The sequence below is a fragment of the Triturus cristatus genome, chromosome 3_2, assembly GCF_964204655.1.
Source record: "Triturus cristatus chromosome 3_2, aTriCri1.1, whole genome shotgun sequence".
Lineage (NCBI taxonomy): Eukaryota > Metazoa > Chordata > Amphibia > Caudata > Salamandridae > Triturus > Triturus cristatus.
Genome location: NC_140584.1, coordinates 955,657,907 through 955,671,163, shown reverse-complemented (window position 1 = coordinate 955,671,163; position 13,257 = coordinate 955,657,907). Strand labels below are relative to the sequence as shown.

The following is a 13,257-nucleotide window of genomic DNA, read 5'->3' as shown; positions in this document are numbered from 1 at the left end:
ATAAATCAAGATTTTTTGTTTAGGGATGTATTGATCGATAGTAAGAAGCTTGGGTGTGCCTCCCAAGCACAGGCCCGCCTAACCTTGCAGTGCCTCTTCCTAACCAATCCGAGCCCCCCCCCCCCAGCTCATCAGTGTTCTGCGAGTGGGCCGACCAGTCATCGGACTGCATGCGGTACCGAAGTCCTGGCTGATGTGAACATGGCTTGCAGGGACCTCCCTCGGCCTTTCCACTTCTGTCCCTGGTAGCCGTGCCACTTTTGGGCTTACTGCAATTGGTAGTAGAACCGTAGAAAGGAGCAAGAGTTAGGAATGGTGTGGGGCTGTGGGAGGGGTAAAAACATTATTTTGGTTTATTCTCTTTACCAAAACCAGCTGTGTGTGTCACGTGTTGTCGCTGAACCATTTGACCGCTGTGTAATTTGAAATCTAGCATGTGTTTTTTCTGGGAAATGTGTATTCCGCCTTCCCACAGCTTCTGTTCTGTGCATATAGAACATTCTGTTTCCTGCTTCTTCTGACGTCAGCCGGATATGGCGTCACAATAGTGGCCTGATGATGTCACAAGCGCTTGATAATCAGAGCTGTATTACAGATGCCCTCTCTTGCTGCCTGCAGATCGCCATGGGCATCCCCCTGCACAGGATCAAAGACATCCGCATGCTCTACGGGGTGCCGGCCTGGGGAGACTCGCCCATCGACTTCGAAAACTCGGTCAACGTCCCGTGCCCTCGAGGCCACGTCATTGCTGCCCGGATCACCAGTGAGAACCCGGACGAGGTAAGGCCGAGCCCCCTCAATACACCGGCTCCTGCGTTCCTATGTGTTGATGTGTTCGGTGTCTTGGATAAAAGTGCTCCAGATTAGTTCTTTCCAGCAGATTGCACGTGGCTTACGCTGTTTTTGAGTTTTTATGGCGCGCTTTCTATCTCTTTGGGTAATTTCAAAGCGCTTTGTATCGAGAGTATGTGCGACGTGGTAACATGTGTGAGTATGAATTTAAGTCTTCGTGTTCTCCACCGGCGTCTTGGAGGATAGGCGAGCTGGGGCGTGGGGGTGTAGCGTGGTCAGTAAGATCGGGGGTGGGAGGGAAGCTTCAAATTTCCCAACAGTCGCACTGGCACATGGGGTTCTATTTACCAAATTCTCACGCAGCAGCCAAAAATGAGCCTAGCATAGGTTTTGCGCTGGAAGGGCACCCTGCCAGTACACAATACAGTGCTTAGACTAATATTAAAACGTTTCTCACTTTGAATGTGTGCTGGGTCAAAGGAATGAAAGCATTTCACCTTGTTAGGGCCTATATGAAATAGGTGTTATTTTCTGACGCAAAACTGTCTACTTTTTTTAGTAAATCAAAAACCAGGGAAATGCCCATGCACCACCCATGGAACACTCGCTTGGCACTAAATAATGCAAAGCCGCTCTATGCGCTGGTTTGTATTACTTTCAAGTGAATTTCAGAAAGTAAATTGGAAAAAAAAGATTTTGTGTCACTTTTGTGATGCAAACACAACACAAAATCTTAGTAAATAAACCCCATTTGATTAAAATACATTATGCAACAAACAGGGGGCACGAGAGGGGCTTAAGGGGCAGTGGAAAGGGAGAGTAATGCGGATTGGTAGATTTTCTAAGTGAGAAAAACATTATTTTGTGAAACAGCCAACATTTTTTTCATTCTATTTCCAAACAGAGAGGGACAGTGTGTGCTGTGTGCCTTTTTAGTCTGTGTGTGTGTAAAAATTCCTGGTGAAATCCGACAGACACCTCAGCATGCCGGACTGAAAGCACCTGTCCCCAACTATTGACCACACAATACATTTATTAGGGAGGGTGTTAACACCCCAAACACGCCCTGGACCCACGCCCCTGCTTGTATGCTTACATGCACAAGCACAATTAAATAAATACAAATAATTTTAGTCTGTTGAGCTACGTTTGAAATATTATTTTCAGCATAGCATAGACAACACGACAATTTTGGACTTTACCAATCCCTTTGCTTTGGTATTACCTGGTGCAGTCAGGCCCATAGGTGTCCGCCCCATTGGCCTTTGTAACATTACACATTCCGATGAATTGGATTGCAACTTTCGGACATACTTTGCATTCCTAGACTCTTTTCCATAGAGGAGACTGACAGATTTGTGATCTGTGTTTGAGAGAAACTCATTGGACGCCTCCTCAGGGTTCCTCGTCCAATCGTATGCCGCGGCCACAACCTTTAAACTACTTGTGGCTGGTCCAGATCTGACTATCCAGACAGTGCCTGGGACGCGTGGACCCCATGCTGTAAAATACACCCTTTGTCTGATTACTAAATGTGCAAGTCTTTGCCATTTGTGTTTTTTAATGTTGTTTATGGTTTGGTTTCCAGGGGTTTAAGCCCAGCTCCGGCACAGTTCAGGAGCTGAATTTCCGCAGCAATAAGAACGTCTGGGGTTACTTCAGCGTGGCCGCAGCTGGCGGGCTGCACGAATTTGCAGATTCTCAGTTCGGTCACTGCTTCTCCTGGGGCGAGAACCGAGAAGAAGCTATATCGTAAGTATGAGTTTCTGAATAGTTTTGAATAATTATTCTGCAATATTTGCAATATTTATTATTAAACTGATATGCACAAGCGCCCCAACCCGCATCTGTCTCAGCAATATATGCAACCTCTCAGTGGTGGCTGATAAAATCTCAAAGTGATGGGGCAAAATAATGTCCTCGAATTTGAGTGAGGTAGTGGGCAAAGCGAGCAAACTTCACATCGTTTAGTAAGATTAGGAGGAGGGGTCTCCCCACATCTTCGCCGAGAAAGTTTCTGGAAAGAAACTGGTCCTAATTGTGCATTTTACCGCACAATTTTGATATCAATTGGCTGAAATGGCAAGGGTTATCAAATGGCGGACCTCTCACTAAAAAAGTTTTGAATAAATGGTGTCAAAACAAAGAATTTATCAGCATAACGTCCTTAAAAAGTTGTTTAAAGAGGTGTAAATTTAGGCAGTTAAGAAAATCTGGTTATGCAATGTCACATGCAAGGCTGGCTTTAGGGTGGTGCGACTGGTGCAGCTGCACCGGTCGCTGATTGGTGGGGGGCATGTGCTGCAGAGTTCCTTGTGTGTCCAGCAGTTTTCAAGCAACAGTAACAATGTCATGATAACTCTGGTGATTAATGTTCCTGCTGGTGAGAGATGAAGATTTGTCTAGTGGCAGTTTTGACTCATCATAAAGTAGCGCAGACGGCTAAGGTGCCTGCCGCAAAGAACGTTTAAGATGCAGATCAAGTGAGTGAATTATAGAGTAGCATAAATAAATACAAATGTATGTAAGAGAGGGGCTATGGAACGATGTGTGGGTCGTGGAGGAATTTGTGGTGAAGGAGGTCATTGGGGGAGAGGCACCAAAAAAAGACTGTCGCACTGGGCGCCACCAGCGCTGAAGCTGGCCCTGGTCACAACGCTGTGCTTTTCTCACAATTTAGCATTTTTCGTAACTTTATTTTCCCTTTTATGCCCTTCCAAGTCAGTTCTCAGTAATATCTTATGATGGACTCTACACTGTAGTGGCAGAATGAACAAAACAAAGGTTATACAAATCTCACAACCACTGGCCACAGACAGCAGAGCTAAACGCATCTTAAAGGCCTATTATACTGCAGTGTTACTTCTTTATTGCATAGTGACCACAGGAGCTGACGGGTTACGCCAGTCTCACACGCAGACGGCAGTAGTGATTATATCAAAAAAGCTTATTCCATATGCATACGGCATATGCCTTCACCAGATCACGAAATAGCAAACACAGAACTAAGTACCATCATGTGCAAAGAAAAGAAAATCAGCACCATATCCTCAGAACTCCACAATACCTCAAATATCTGGTCAATGTCACTAGCCGCAGACTCCGTACCTTACAATAACCTCCAAGCATCAGACTGTATTCGGAAGCGTTTTGAGCAGTACATTTCCACACCAGCAGGTGGTGTCATTCGATTCATTCTGTGACAGAAGGGATGTGCGCGGTGGCTATACAAGTGGCAACCCAGCACGGTTGTGCAGAAAGAAAAGAACTGTCAGTCAGTGCAGATCTGGAGAAGGCTCCCTGCAGTCGATTTTTGTCTGACTTTTTTCAACGTTTTGTTGATACTCGTTTTTTCTAGACTTGTCTACCAGTGTGTCAGGGATGCCCCCAAGAAACTAGTGGGGTTTACGACCTGTTATTCCTGTCACAGACAGGTGTTTGTGGCAGGCCCCTATCTGCTTTGCCTGTGGTGCTTTGAGTAGGACCACAACTCCAAGACTTGTGAGGACTGCCACGCCATGAAACCCATGATGGTGAGGGAGTACTGTTTGAAGCGCCTAGTTGCCTGATGCCGGTCAGCTCCATGATGCTCTAGGACCCGGTCATGAGGAAGGTCCTGGGCCCGTTTGCGGAATCGTACTAGGTGCTCGTCATCGCACCCGAAGTCCAGTAAATCCCACAAGAAGCCCAAGAAATCAAAGAAGTTAAAATGCTCTTCGAGTTCACCATGCCGGTCCAAATCTTTGAACGAGGCATGGGAACAACGTCCCTCTAGGCACCACCCCCAGATAGAGCCTTCCTCTGGGCCCGCTCTGCACTTCTCAGAGCCGGAGTTACTTCCACTCAACTCCGTGAGTTTTATGAGACCATGCACCTAATTTTTGGACGTGCCGACCCCTCTGGAGTGACTTCGGGCCTCATCAGTTTGGCCTGTACCCCCTCTGGATTTCCACCAGTGGGTCTGCTCTCAACGCCATTCGGGCCCGCTGGATCCGGAATGGCTCCGATAGCAAAACCGCAACCTTTCCTGGAGGCTGTCCCAGTAACATTGTTCCTGATGGCATCAATCCTGTTATATTACCTTACTCTGTTATGAAGCCAGGCTGGCATCACCCGATGCCGAATCTGGCACCGGGTGGAACTCGACCTTTCGAGTCAGAGCCAGGGCCTCCCTTTTTCGACAGGTCTGGCGAGAGTATGATGTGGAGGATCTGAAGATCATTATAGCTACAACCCCATGATGAGGCAGATGATAACTGATAGACACTGGGCTGTTCTCCTCTCCTAGTGTGGCTCCGGAGGAAGGGCCCTCCTTTGTTACTTTGATGAAGAGAAATACTGAGGGCCTGGACTTTCAGCCACCCTCTCTGAAACTGAAGACAAATGTCTTGACAGAAGTGCTTCAGCCAGACGTCACCTCACCAGAACCCCGTATCTCTTTCGATGAAGCCCCCACTGATGTCCTGCTCGGGACCTGGGCCAAGCCCTGCACAGGGGTACCTGTGCACAGGACAATTGCCCGCTGCTGTTGCCCTGTCCTGGGGAACTATCTTTCCACACTCAGCACCCCACCCTGGAGAGCCTGGTCATTTAGGCCTCTACCTCCAAAGTCAACCCTGGTGCATTCCCTACCACACCACCAGATAAGGAATACAAGAGGCAGGACACCTTTGGCAAGTGGATGTTCTCGTCCACCAGCCTTCTACTGCGGTTGGGAAACACTTCATTCTTTTTGACCCGTTACACCCACACGGATTGGGATTTAGTTGTGCAAGTGCTGCCCATCGTCTTGGAGGAAGCCCAAACCATACTATCACAATCTATTGCAGGAGACTCAGCAAAGTTCACCATTCGCTGCAGACTGGATATGACCGACTCGCTAAACAGAGCGATTACATCATCAGTGGCATTGAGATGCCATGCCTGGCTGAGTTCGACTGGCTTTTTGGGGGGGATCTCCAGGCATCCCTTATAGATATGCCCTTTGATGGCACCGTCTCTTCGAAGACGAGGCAGATACAGAGCTGGAGCACTTTAAGGACAACCAAGCCACTGCCTGGTGCGTGGGCCTCTCCATGTTCTGTCTTTCACCCCTACTGTGGCTACGATAGGGGCTACTAACTGCGTCCATTCCCACCCAGCTACCTAGACCAACAGACTCCCCAATTCCTTTGTGGCAGCGGACGCCGTTCCCACAAGCCCTGTGGGACAACCCGCCAGAAGTCGGCCGAATCCGCCACCCCCAGCAGCTGCAGACTTCAAACCACTTTAGTTTGCTCTTTTACCATCACGGCACCCATGTGGTGGCAGGATCCAACATCACCTACCCCACTGGCAGTCCCTAACATCGTAGAAGTGGGTACTTCACATAGTTCTGTGAGGTTATTTCATCCTTTTTCTAGAAACCCCACCATTCATGCCACCATCTTCAGACCAGCTGATAGAAGACCACCTCGCCCTGCTCCATTAGGAAGTACAAGATCTTTTGGCCATTGGAGCCATCTAGAGGGTGTCGGCATGAGAAATCGGTCATGGTTGCTATTCCCACTACTTTCAGGTGCCCAAGAAAGACAGAGGCCTCCATCCTTTTTAGACCTGCACCCCTTCAATTTCTTCCTGGAGAAGGAGAAATTCAAGGTGCTCAAGTGAGCTCAGGTTCTGTCTGGCTTAGCATAAACCAAAGGGGATGATGGATGGAGTGTTGAACAATGCAAGCACTCACCCCCAGTCAACTGATCTGGGTTTAATCCATCATCATTCTTTAGCTCCCTCCGCCACCCCAGTTCAAACATGGCCATATGTAAATCAGTCTGACCCTGTGCCTCATGGGAACTGTCCAGCCCGAACTGCCAAGCCATGTCTTCCCTGGACCGGAAACAAGCATCCTGGGACCGGCTTCTGGCTAATCAGCCGTCTGTCTGGCTTAGTCCTTGGAGACTGGATGGTTGCACTGGACTTGCAGGGCGCCTACTTCCATATTCTTGTCCTTCCTACCCACAGGTGATATCTGTGTTTTACGGTGGGCCACAAGCAGTATCCGTTTGCTGTGCTCCCTCGAGGGCTGGCCGTTCTAAGGCGGGCTCGCCCCAGGCATTTGTCTCCTACCTCCAGACTACAGCAAGCCTCCTTCATTCGCTGGGGTTCACTATAAAGATGCCAAAGTCACACCGACTCCCTATGTGACATCTCTCTTTCATTGGATTTGTTTTGAATACAGTGCAGTTTCGGGCCTATTATCGAGAACGGTGAGCCCAGTATATTCAGGCTATGATTCCAGTGTTCCAGCCTCTATCCTGAATTTCTGTGAGAGTGAGTCGGAGCCTGTGGCTCTCATGGCGTCCTGCCGGTAACATGCCTGTTGGCATATGCGGGCTGTGCTGTGGGATCTGAAGTCCCAATGGGCACGGCACCAGGGAAATCTCTCCGACCTGGTCCAGTTATCAGAGAGCACTGCAAAAGACATGCAGTGGTGGTTGACAAACTGTTATTGGGTCACAGGCAGAGCCCTCTCCGTTCCCTAGCCGAAAGTGACTGTAGTGACAGATGCCTCACTCCTGGGTTAGGGTGGCCATCTGGGGGAGGTGGAGATAAAAGGACTCTGGTCTCTGGTGGTGTTTCAGCTTCCCATCATCTTGCTGGAGCTGGGTGTGATCCAACTGGCATTGAAAGCCTTTCTTCCTTCTTTCAAGGGAAGGCTAGTTCTGTTGTTCAAGGACAACATCGTCGCCATGTGATAGTACAACATGGTGGGGTGGGATTGTGGCCCTCTGTCAAGAGGTCCTGTGTTTCTAGATATGGTTAGAACATCAGGGCTTTTCCCTTGTGGTTTAACCGGTCCTAGGATGCTTGTTTCTGGTTCAGGGAAGACCTGGTTTGGCAGTTCGGACTGGACTGGTCCAATGAGGCACAGGGTCAAGACTGATTTGCATATATCTGGGTCTGAACTGAGGTGGGAAAGTGATCTAAAGAACGATGAGGGATTCAACCCAGATCTGTGGCTGGGGGTGAGTGTCTTAAAAGTTTAAGCGCTCCGTCCATAATCTCCTTGTGTTTGCTTAATTTATGAATCATGACATGAAGATGAAGATTGTAAGCAAAAAAATAAAGAAATAATTAATAATAAACCCCTAATTGGGACTCAGCAGTTTCCTGATCCAAAGAACTCTAATATTAACTAAGGAGGAGTATGTACTCATTCCTTTCCTGAGTCACCTTAGTAGTGCCTCCAAGAAACTGCAGTGTTCTTCATGGAAACTCGATCGCCAAATCTTAGGGTGTGGTGAGCCACATCCACATGGCTATAGGAACTTGGAGATTATTGAAGAAATGCTATGGACAGGTTTGGTCTGATTGATGAGCGGACCCTTGCTGCGTACTCCCTGTGACATTGACTGACTGCTTGTGCCACCTCAGCTAGGTGGATGACCCTCCGGTCTGGTGCATTAATACAAAGCAGCATAGAAAGTGACATTGATTAGGAGAAGTCAGATGACTGCTCCTTTTTTCAAAAATCTTGTTTAGGCGAATTTCTGCACAACACCTCGTTGCACAATGTGGCTGAAGATAAGCAACCAGTGACTGACAAGCAGAGTATGCTAAATAAATACGCACACTCTGGGGGTTATGTACATATGCAAAATCTTTCCTCATCTAGCACAGCAACAGATTCAGAAATGGCTGGGGCAATCAAGGCATATACTGTCACACCCCTCCAAACTATTAACCTGTGCAGAAAAATGCTTTAGGTGAAAATTGGATCTGGCTTTGAGACCATCAGTGGACAGGATTACAGAGGTGGACGGTTTCTAGTCCAAGCTGGAAGACTCCATGAAGATGCTTCAGCACAAGATCTCTACATTGTCAGCACCATCTAGAACTCTAGAGGCACTAGTGTAGGTCGACGAGAGGCGAGCCTGTAGAAATAACTTCTGGTTTGTGGGTTTCTCCAAGTGTTGTGAAGAGTCCTCCCCAAGGGATTGTAATCACTTGATCATTGGTTGCATTCATTGCTGCCCCTGGAGTCATTTTCATCTTGCTTCATCATTGAGGGAGCACACAGAGCACTTGTGCAGGGACCGACTAGGAGGGCAGCGGCTTGCCCTCTGATCGCGCTTTTCCTACACTACAAAGACAGAGATGAGATTCTTTGATTTTTCTATAAATTAAAAAACGTTAATGCATCAGAATTTTAGTCTTTCAAGACTACACCAGATTAGTGCGACAACATTATGCAGAATCAAAAGGAAACTTTAATAGTAATTTTTAATCTATTTAAGTTAGAACCCAAATGTTTTTTTGGTTAAAATCTGCAGATTATGCTGCAGACGGATTATGTGGCAAATACGGCAAATCCATAATTTTGCGAAAAAAGCGGCGGCCACAGAATCACATAATTCCAGTGGCCCTGTTCATAGTGAACATATAGCCTTGCTTTGAAAAATATCTCATCAAACAAACCCTAGTGCGAAAAATCTTTGTATATTTCAACATGTATCCTGAGCCCCAGTCCACTTCATGATTTGTGTACCCCATTCACCTTGCTTGCTTTGTTCTTATTTTTTTCAAACCACTCGCTCCCAAGACCCAATACCTTACATATCACAGCTATTACATTACCCAAGCAATTCAGACTATATTTCCCACTGTCATGTGTCACATCTGAGCCATCTTACGAGGGCTGCCATTCTTTCCTCCGCCGAGTCCAAACCCTCATGAGAGGACATTGAGCTACCTTGCAATACCAGTTATTGCTAGTTTCTGTAGCTTTCCACCTCTGCAACCTCCCGTGCTGTCAGTCTCTGCTTCTTGTTTTGATGGTCTCCTTGGGATTAGTGCTTTCCTGTGTGTATTTTGTGTCTGCAATCTCGGTTCCATGTTTCTCCAGTCATCCTTCAATGTCCCAGGTGTTCATTTCACTCTAGACACTATCACTTCTCATCTAATGCTGTAAAGAAGAATGAGGGCTTGTTCTTGATAGCTCTGAGTCTTGCTTTATGTAGTAGAATATATGTGAGTTCCAGTTGACACATTTTCGCCTTAACCTCAAGGAAGGAGTTGAGTTTCTTTTGCACCTTCACTGTGTAGTCTGGGAAGAAATTTAATTTTCTATTGTCCATGGACTTTGAGTTTGGGCTACCAAAAAGATACCATCTCTGTCTCTAAAATGTAGTCGCTTGGACACAATGGGTCTCGTAAGGGCCCCTACAACTGGGGGGCACCCCCACTCAATGTTGCCTTTCCATAGTAAAGCAGGTCAAAGAAGTTTCATTGTTTATATTTTGGATTAACCATTTCTCCAGGAATAGTTCCGCATTTTGGCCTTCCACTTTGTCAGGCAACTCGGCGATCCATATATTATTGCACCTTGAGCAGCTGTCTGCATTCTCCACTTCCTCTTGCAAGTGTGTCACTGCAGCTGTCAGGCCCCATATTCACAGATGCAATTTTCTGACTCCTAACCCCAGCGTTGCTAGCCTTACAGCATTCTCTGCTACCCTTGCAGTGAGTGTTGGACGTTAGAGGGATTAGAAATTCTATGTTCGAGGCATATGAGCTGCAGATTACACACTGTGCATAGATCGCCATCTGGTGTTGGGCCCGGATGTTGCAGTTGTTTTTCTCTTGGAAAGTCTTTGGAGGTATGTGACTCCTCCTTTGGATCATATTGCGCATGGGCTTCGGCTCCATCCTCAGATTGTTTTTTCCCGCCATCGGGCTCGTATGTGTTGTTCGCGCTCCAGTTCGGAACCGTTCCAGTTTTCCTGTTCGGCACGCAATCCTTCTCCCTTCGACAGTATTGTCTCTATCGCGTTCTCCACACTCGATGCGACTCTCAACAATCGAAGTCTTCGATTCCGGTCGTCGACGAAGGCCTTCTGGCCTACCTGGGCTCCGGTCCTGGCTGATGGAAAGGACCTCATTTAAGAAGTGTCCTCGATGTGGGTCGAAGTTTCCCCACACCGATCTCCATGAGGTGTGCAACCTCTGCCTCTCCCCAGAGCACGAGGCACGGGACTGTCCAGCTTGTGCCTCCTTGGCTCACTCGTCGACTTCGATCCCCGACGACATCTTCGAAGAAGGCGTCGATGTCCCGGAACAGCAGCACACCGAAGAAGGCCTCGTCAGCGCCTCCGAAGCTGACGACTCCGAAGTCGAGGACATCACTCCGGCACAGAGGGACGTGAGTACAGACGTCGACCCCGACCCTAAACCCCCCTCCACGCCATTGAAAAAGGCTTCAGTCACGCCTTTGAGCCTAGGTATGCACCGAATGACTGCTTCCCATACCTCGGTTCTGGGCCCGGTTAAGAAGCCCATCAAGCCTTCAGGCAGCTCGGGCTCGGGCTCGAGCCAACCTACCCTCGGTGCCGAAAAAACCTCATCGGCACCGACACCGAAAAAGAAAACGCCCGTTTCCTCGTCCGCCCCGAGCTTGACACCAAAGATCTCAGCGCCGAAGACTGGCACCGGCTCCTCGGCACCAAAACTACCCTCGGAGCCGAGCAAGAAGCCCAAAAGCCTCGACTCCCAAACCTCGAAGCCGAAAGCCACCTCGTAACCGAGGAAGTCAAAAGACACTGCTAAACCCCACGGTTCGAAGCCAAGAACCAGTGCCGAATCGACGCTGAAAAAACCCACGGCTCCGACACCATCGGCACTGAAGGATCTGCCCCTTACAGACGAACTGTTTCGACCCGATCCTTACCAAAAAGCCCTCGTTAAAGATCCAAAGACTGGTCATTTGTCGCTTAGCACCAGAAAAAGACCACTTGACAAGCCTGCACCAGCTCCACCACCAAAAAGGAGAGACTTTGCCACCTCCCCTTTGAGGATTCCTTCACCTCCTCCTTCACCTCCTCCTCCCCCACCTCATCATTCTCCTACACCATCTCCAGATGAGGATGTTGATGATGACATTATCTACGACACAGGGGATGGGGCGGACAACAAAACCAACAGGAGACCCTACTCCTACAGGCTCCCCAGACCCATGTGACGACTATAAAATCTCAGACGTCCCTAACGTCCCCCAGGACGAGCTTTACCCTTTCTAGACCCTCCCCCCCCCATACGACACTATGGGCTTTAACCAACTACTCCATAGGGCTGCCCGCTACCACGGGGTTGACCTCCACACAGACCCCGTAGAGGAGGACTTCCTCTTAGATACATTCAACACTGCACACAGGTCTACCTCAATCCTGCCAATGCTTAAGGGAGTTATTAAGCACGCACCAGAGGTTTTTAAAGACCCAGTTAGAGCCAGGGTCATTAACCCACGTATTGAGAAAAAATATAAAGCCGCTCCAGTAGACCCACCCTACATTAAAGGCCCCGCACCACTAGACTCCCTGGTAGTCTCCAATGCGAGGAAACGTGCCAATTCCCAGGCATCAGGTGAGGCACCACCACCAGATAAGGAGTCTAAACTCCTAGATGCCTCTGGCAAACGGACGGCGTCTCAGGCGGCCAACATCTGGCGTATCGCTAACACCCAAGCGCTCCTAGCCAGATATGACAGGGCACATTATGATGACCTGGAGACAATCATGCAACACCTTCCTGATAAATATAAACATAATGTCAACAAATTGATTCAAGAGGGCAAAAACATTACAAACACTTCCATTCGTTGTGCCCTTGATGCTGCTGACACCGCCTCCAGGGCAATTAATAGCAGCACCCTTCTGGGTAGGCATGCTTGGCTACGCATCTCAGGTTTCAAACCTGAGGTTCAAAGTTCCATCCTCAACCACCCCTTTGATGAGAAACATCTGTTTGGTCCTAATGTCGATATAGCCCTCCTTTCGCCGTTCCTCCTTTAGAAGCAACACCAGAGGCTACTCCTCCGACAGCGCTTCCACTTCCTACAAAACCCCTACCCAATCCACCTTCACTAGGGGTTATCAAAGAGGCAGTTACAGAGGTAACAACAACAAAGGCAGAGGCAAAACTAACACCTCCTGCTCTGCCTCCACCCCCACCCAGTGACTTCCCTCCACTTCCCCCAGACTATTCCACTCCAGTCGGGGGGCAGACTCCACAATTTCCCTCCTGTCTGGGCTATCATCACCTCAGACAGATGGGTACAACAAATAATCCAATCAGGCTACTGTCTAGAGCCAACATCAACCCCCCCCAACCATTCCACCCAAACAGCGCCCAATGTCACAGGAACATTTGTCACTTCTAAAGCAGGAGGTAATCTCCCTCCTACAAAAAGATGCAATAGAACTAGTTCCTACCGACCAACAAAACAAGGGAGTTTACTCCCTATATTTTCTCATACCAAAAAAGGACCGCTCTCTCAGGCCCATTCTGGACCTCAGACCCCTAAACCAATACATACACTCAGACCATTTTCACATGGTCACACTCCAGCAGGTGCTTCCTCTGCCCTCCCAAAACGACTTCCTAACCACCATAGACCTCAAGGACGCCTATTTCCACATTCCCGTTCACACC

General features: G+C 48.4%; 1 protein-coding gene across 5 annotated transcripts in view; it reads left to right on the top strand.

Moving 5' to 3' along the window:
* ACACA (acetyl-CoA carboxylase alpha) overlaps positions 1–13,257 on the top strand; it is a 938,215-nt gene that overhangs the window by 186,773 nt on the left and 738,185 nt on the right. For all 5 annotated transcript variants that reach the window (XM_085649480.1, XM_085649478.1, XM_085649479.1 and 2 more), the window contains 2 exons: positions 619–780; positions 2,381–2,544. In XM_085649480.1, the coding sequence (XP_085505606.1) occupies positions 619–780; positions 2,381–2,544 (326 nt within the window). The remainder of the gene's footprint in view (positions 1–618; positions 781–2,380; positions 2,545–13,257) is intronic.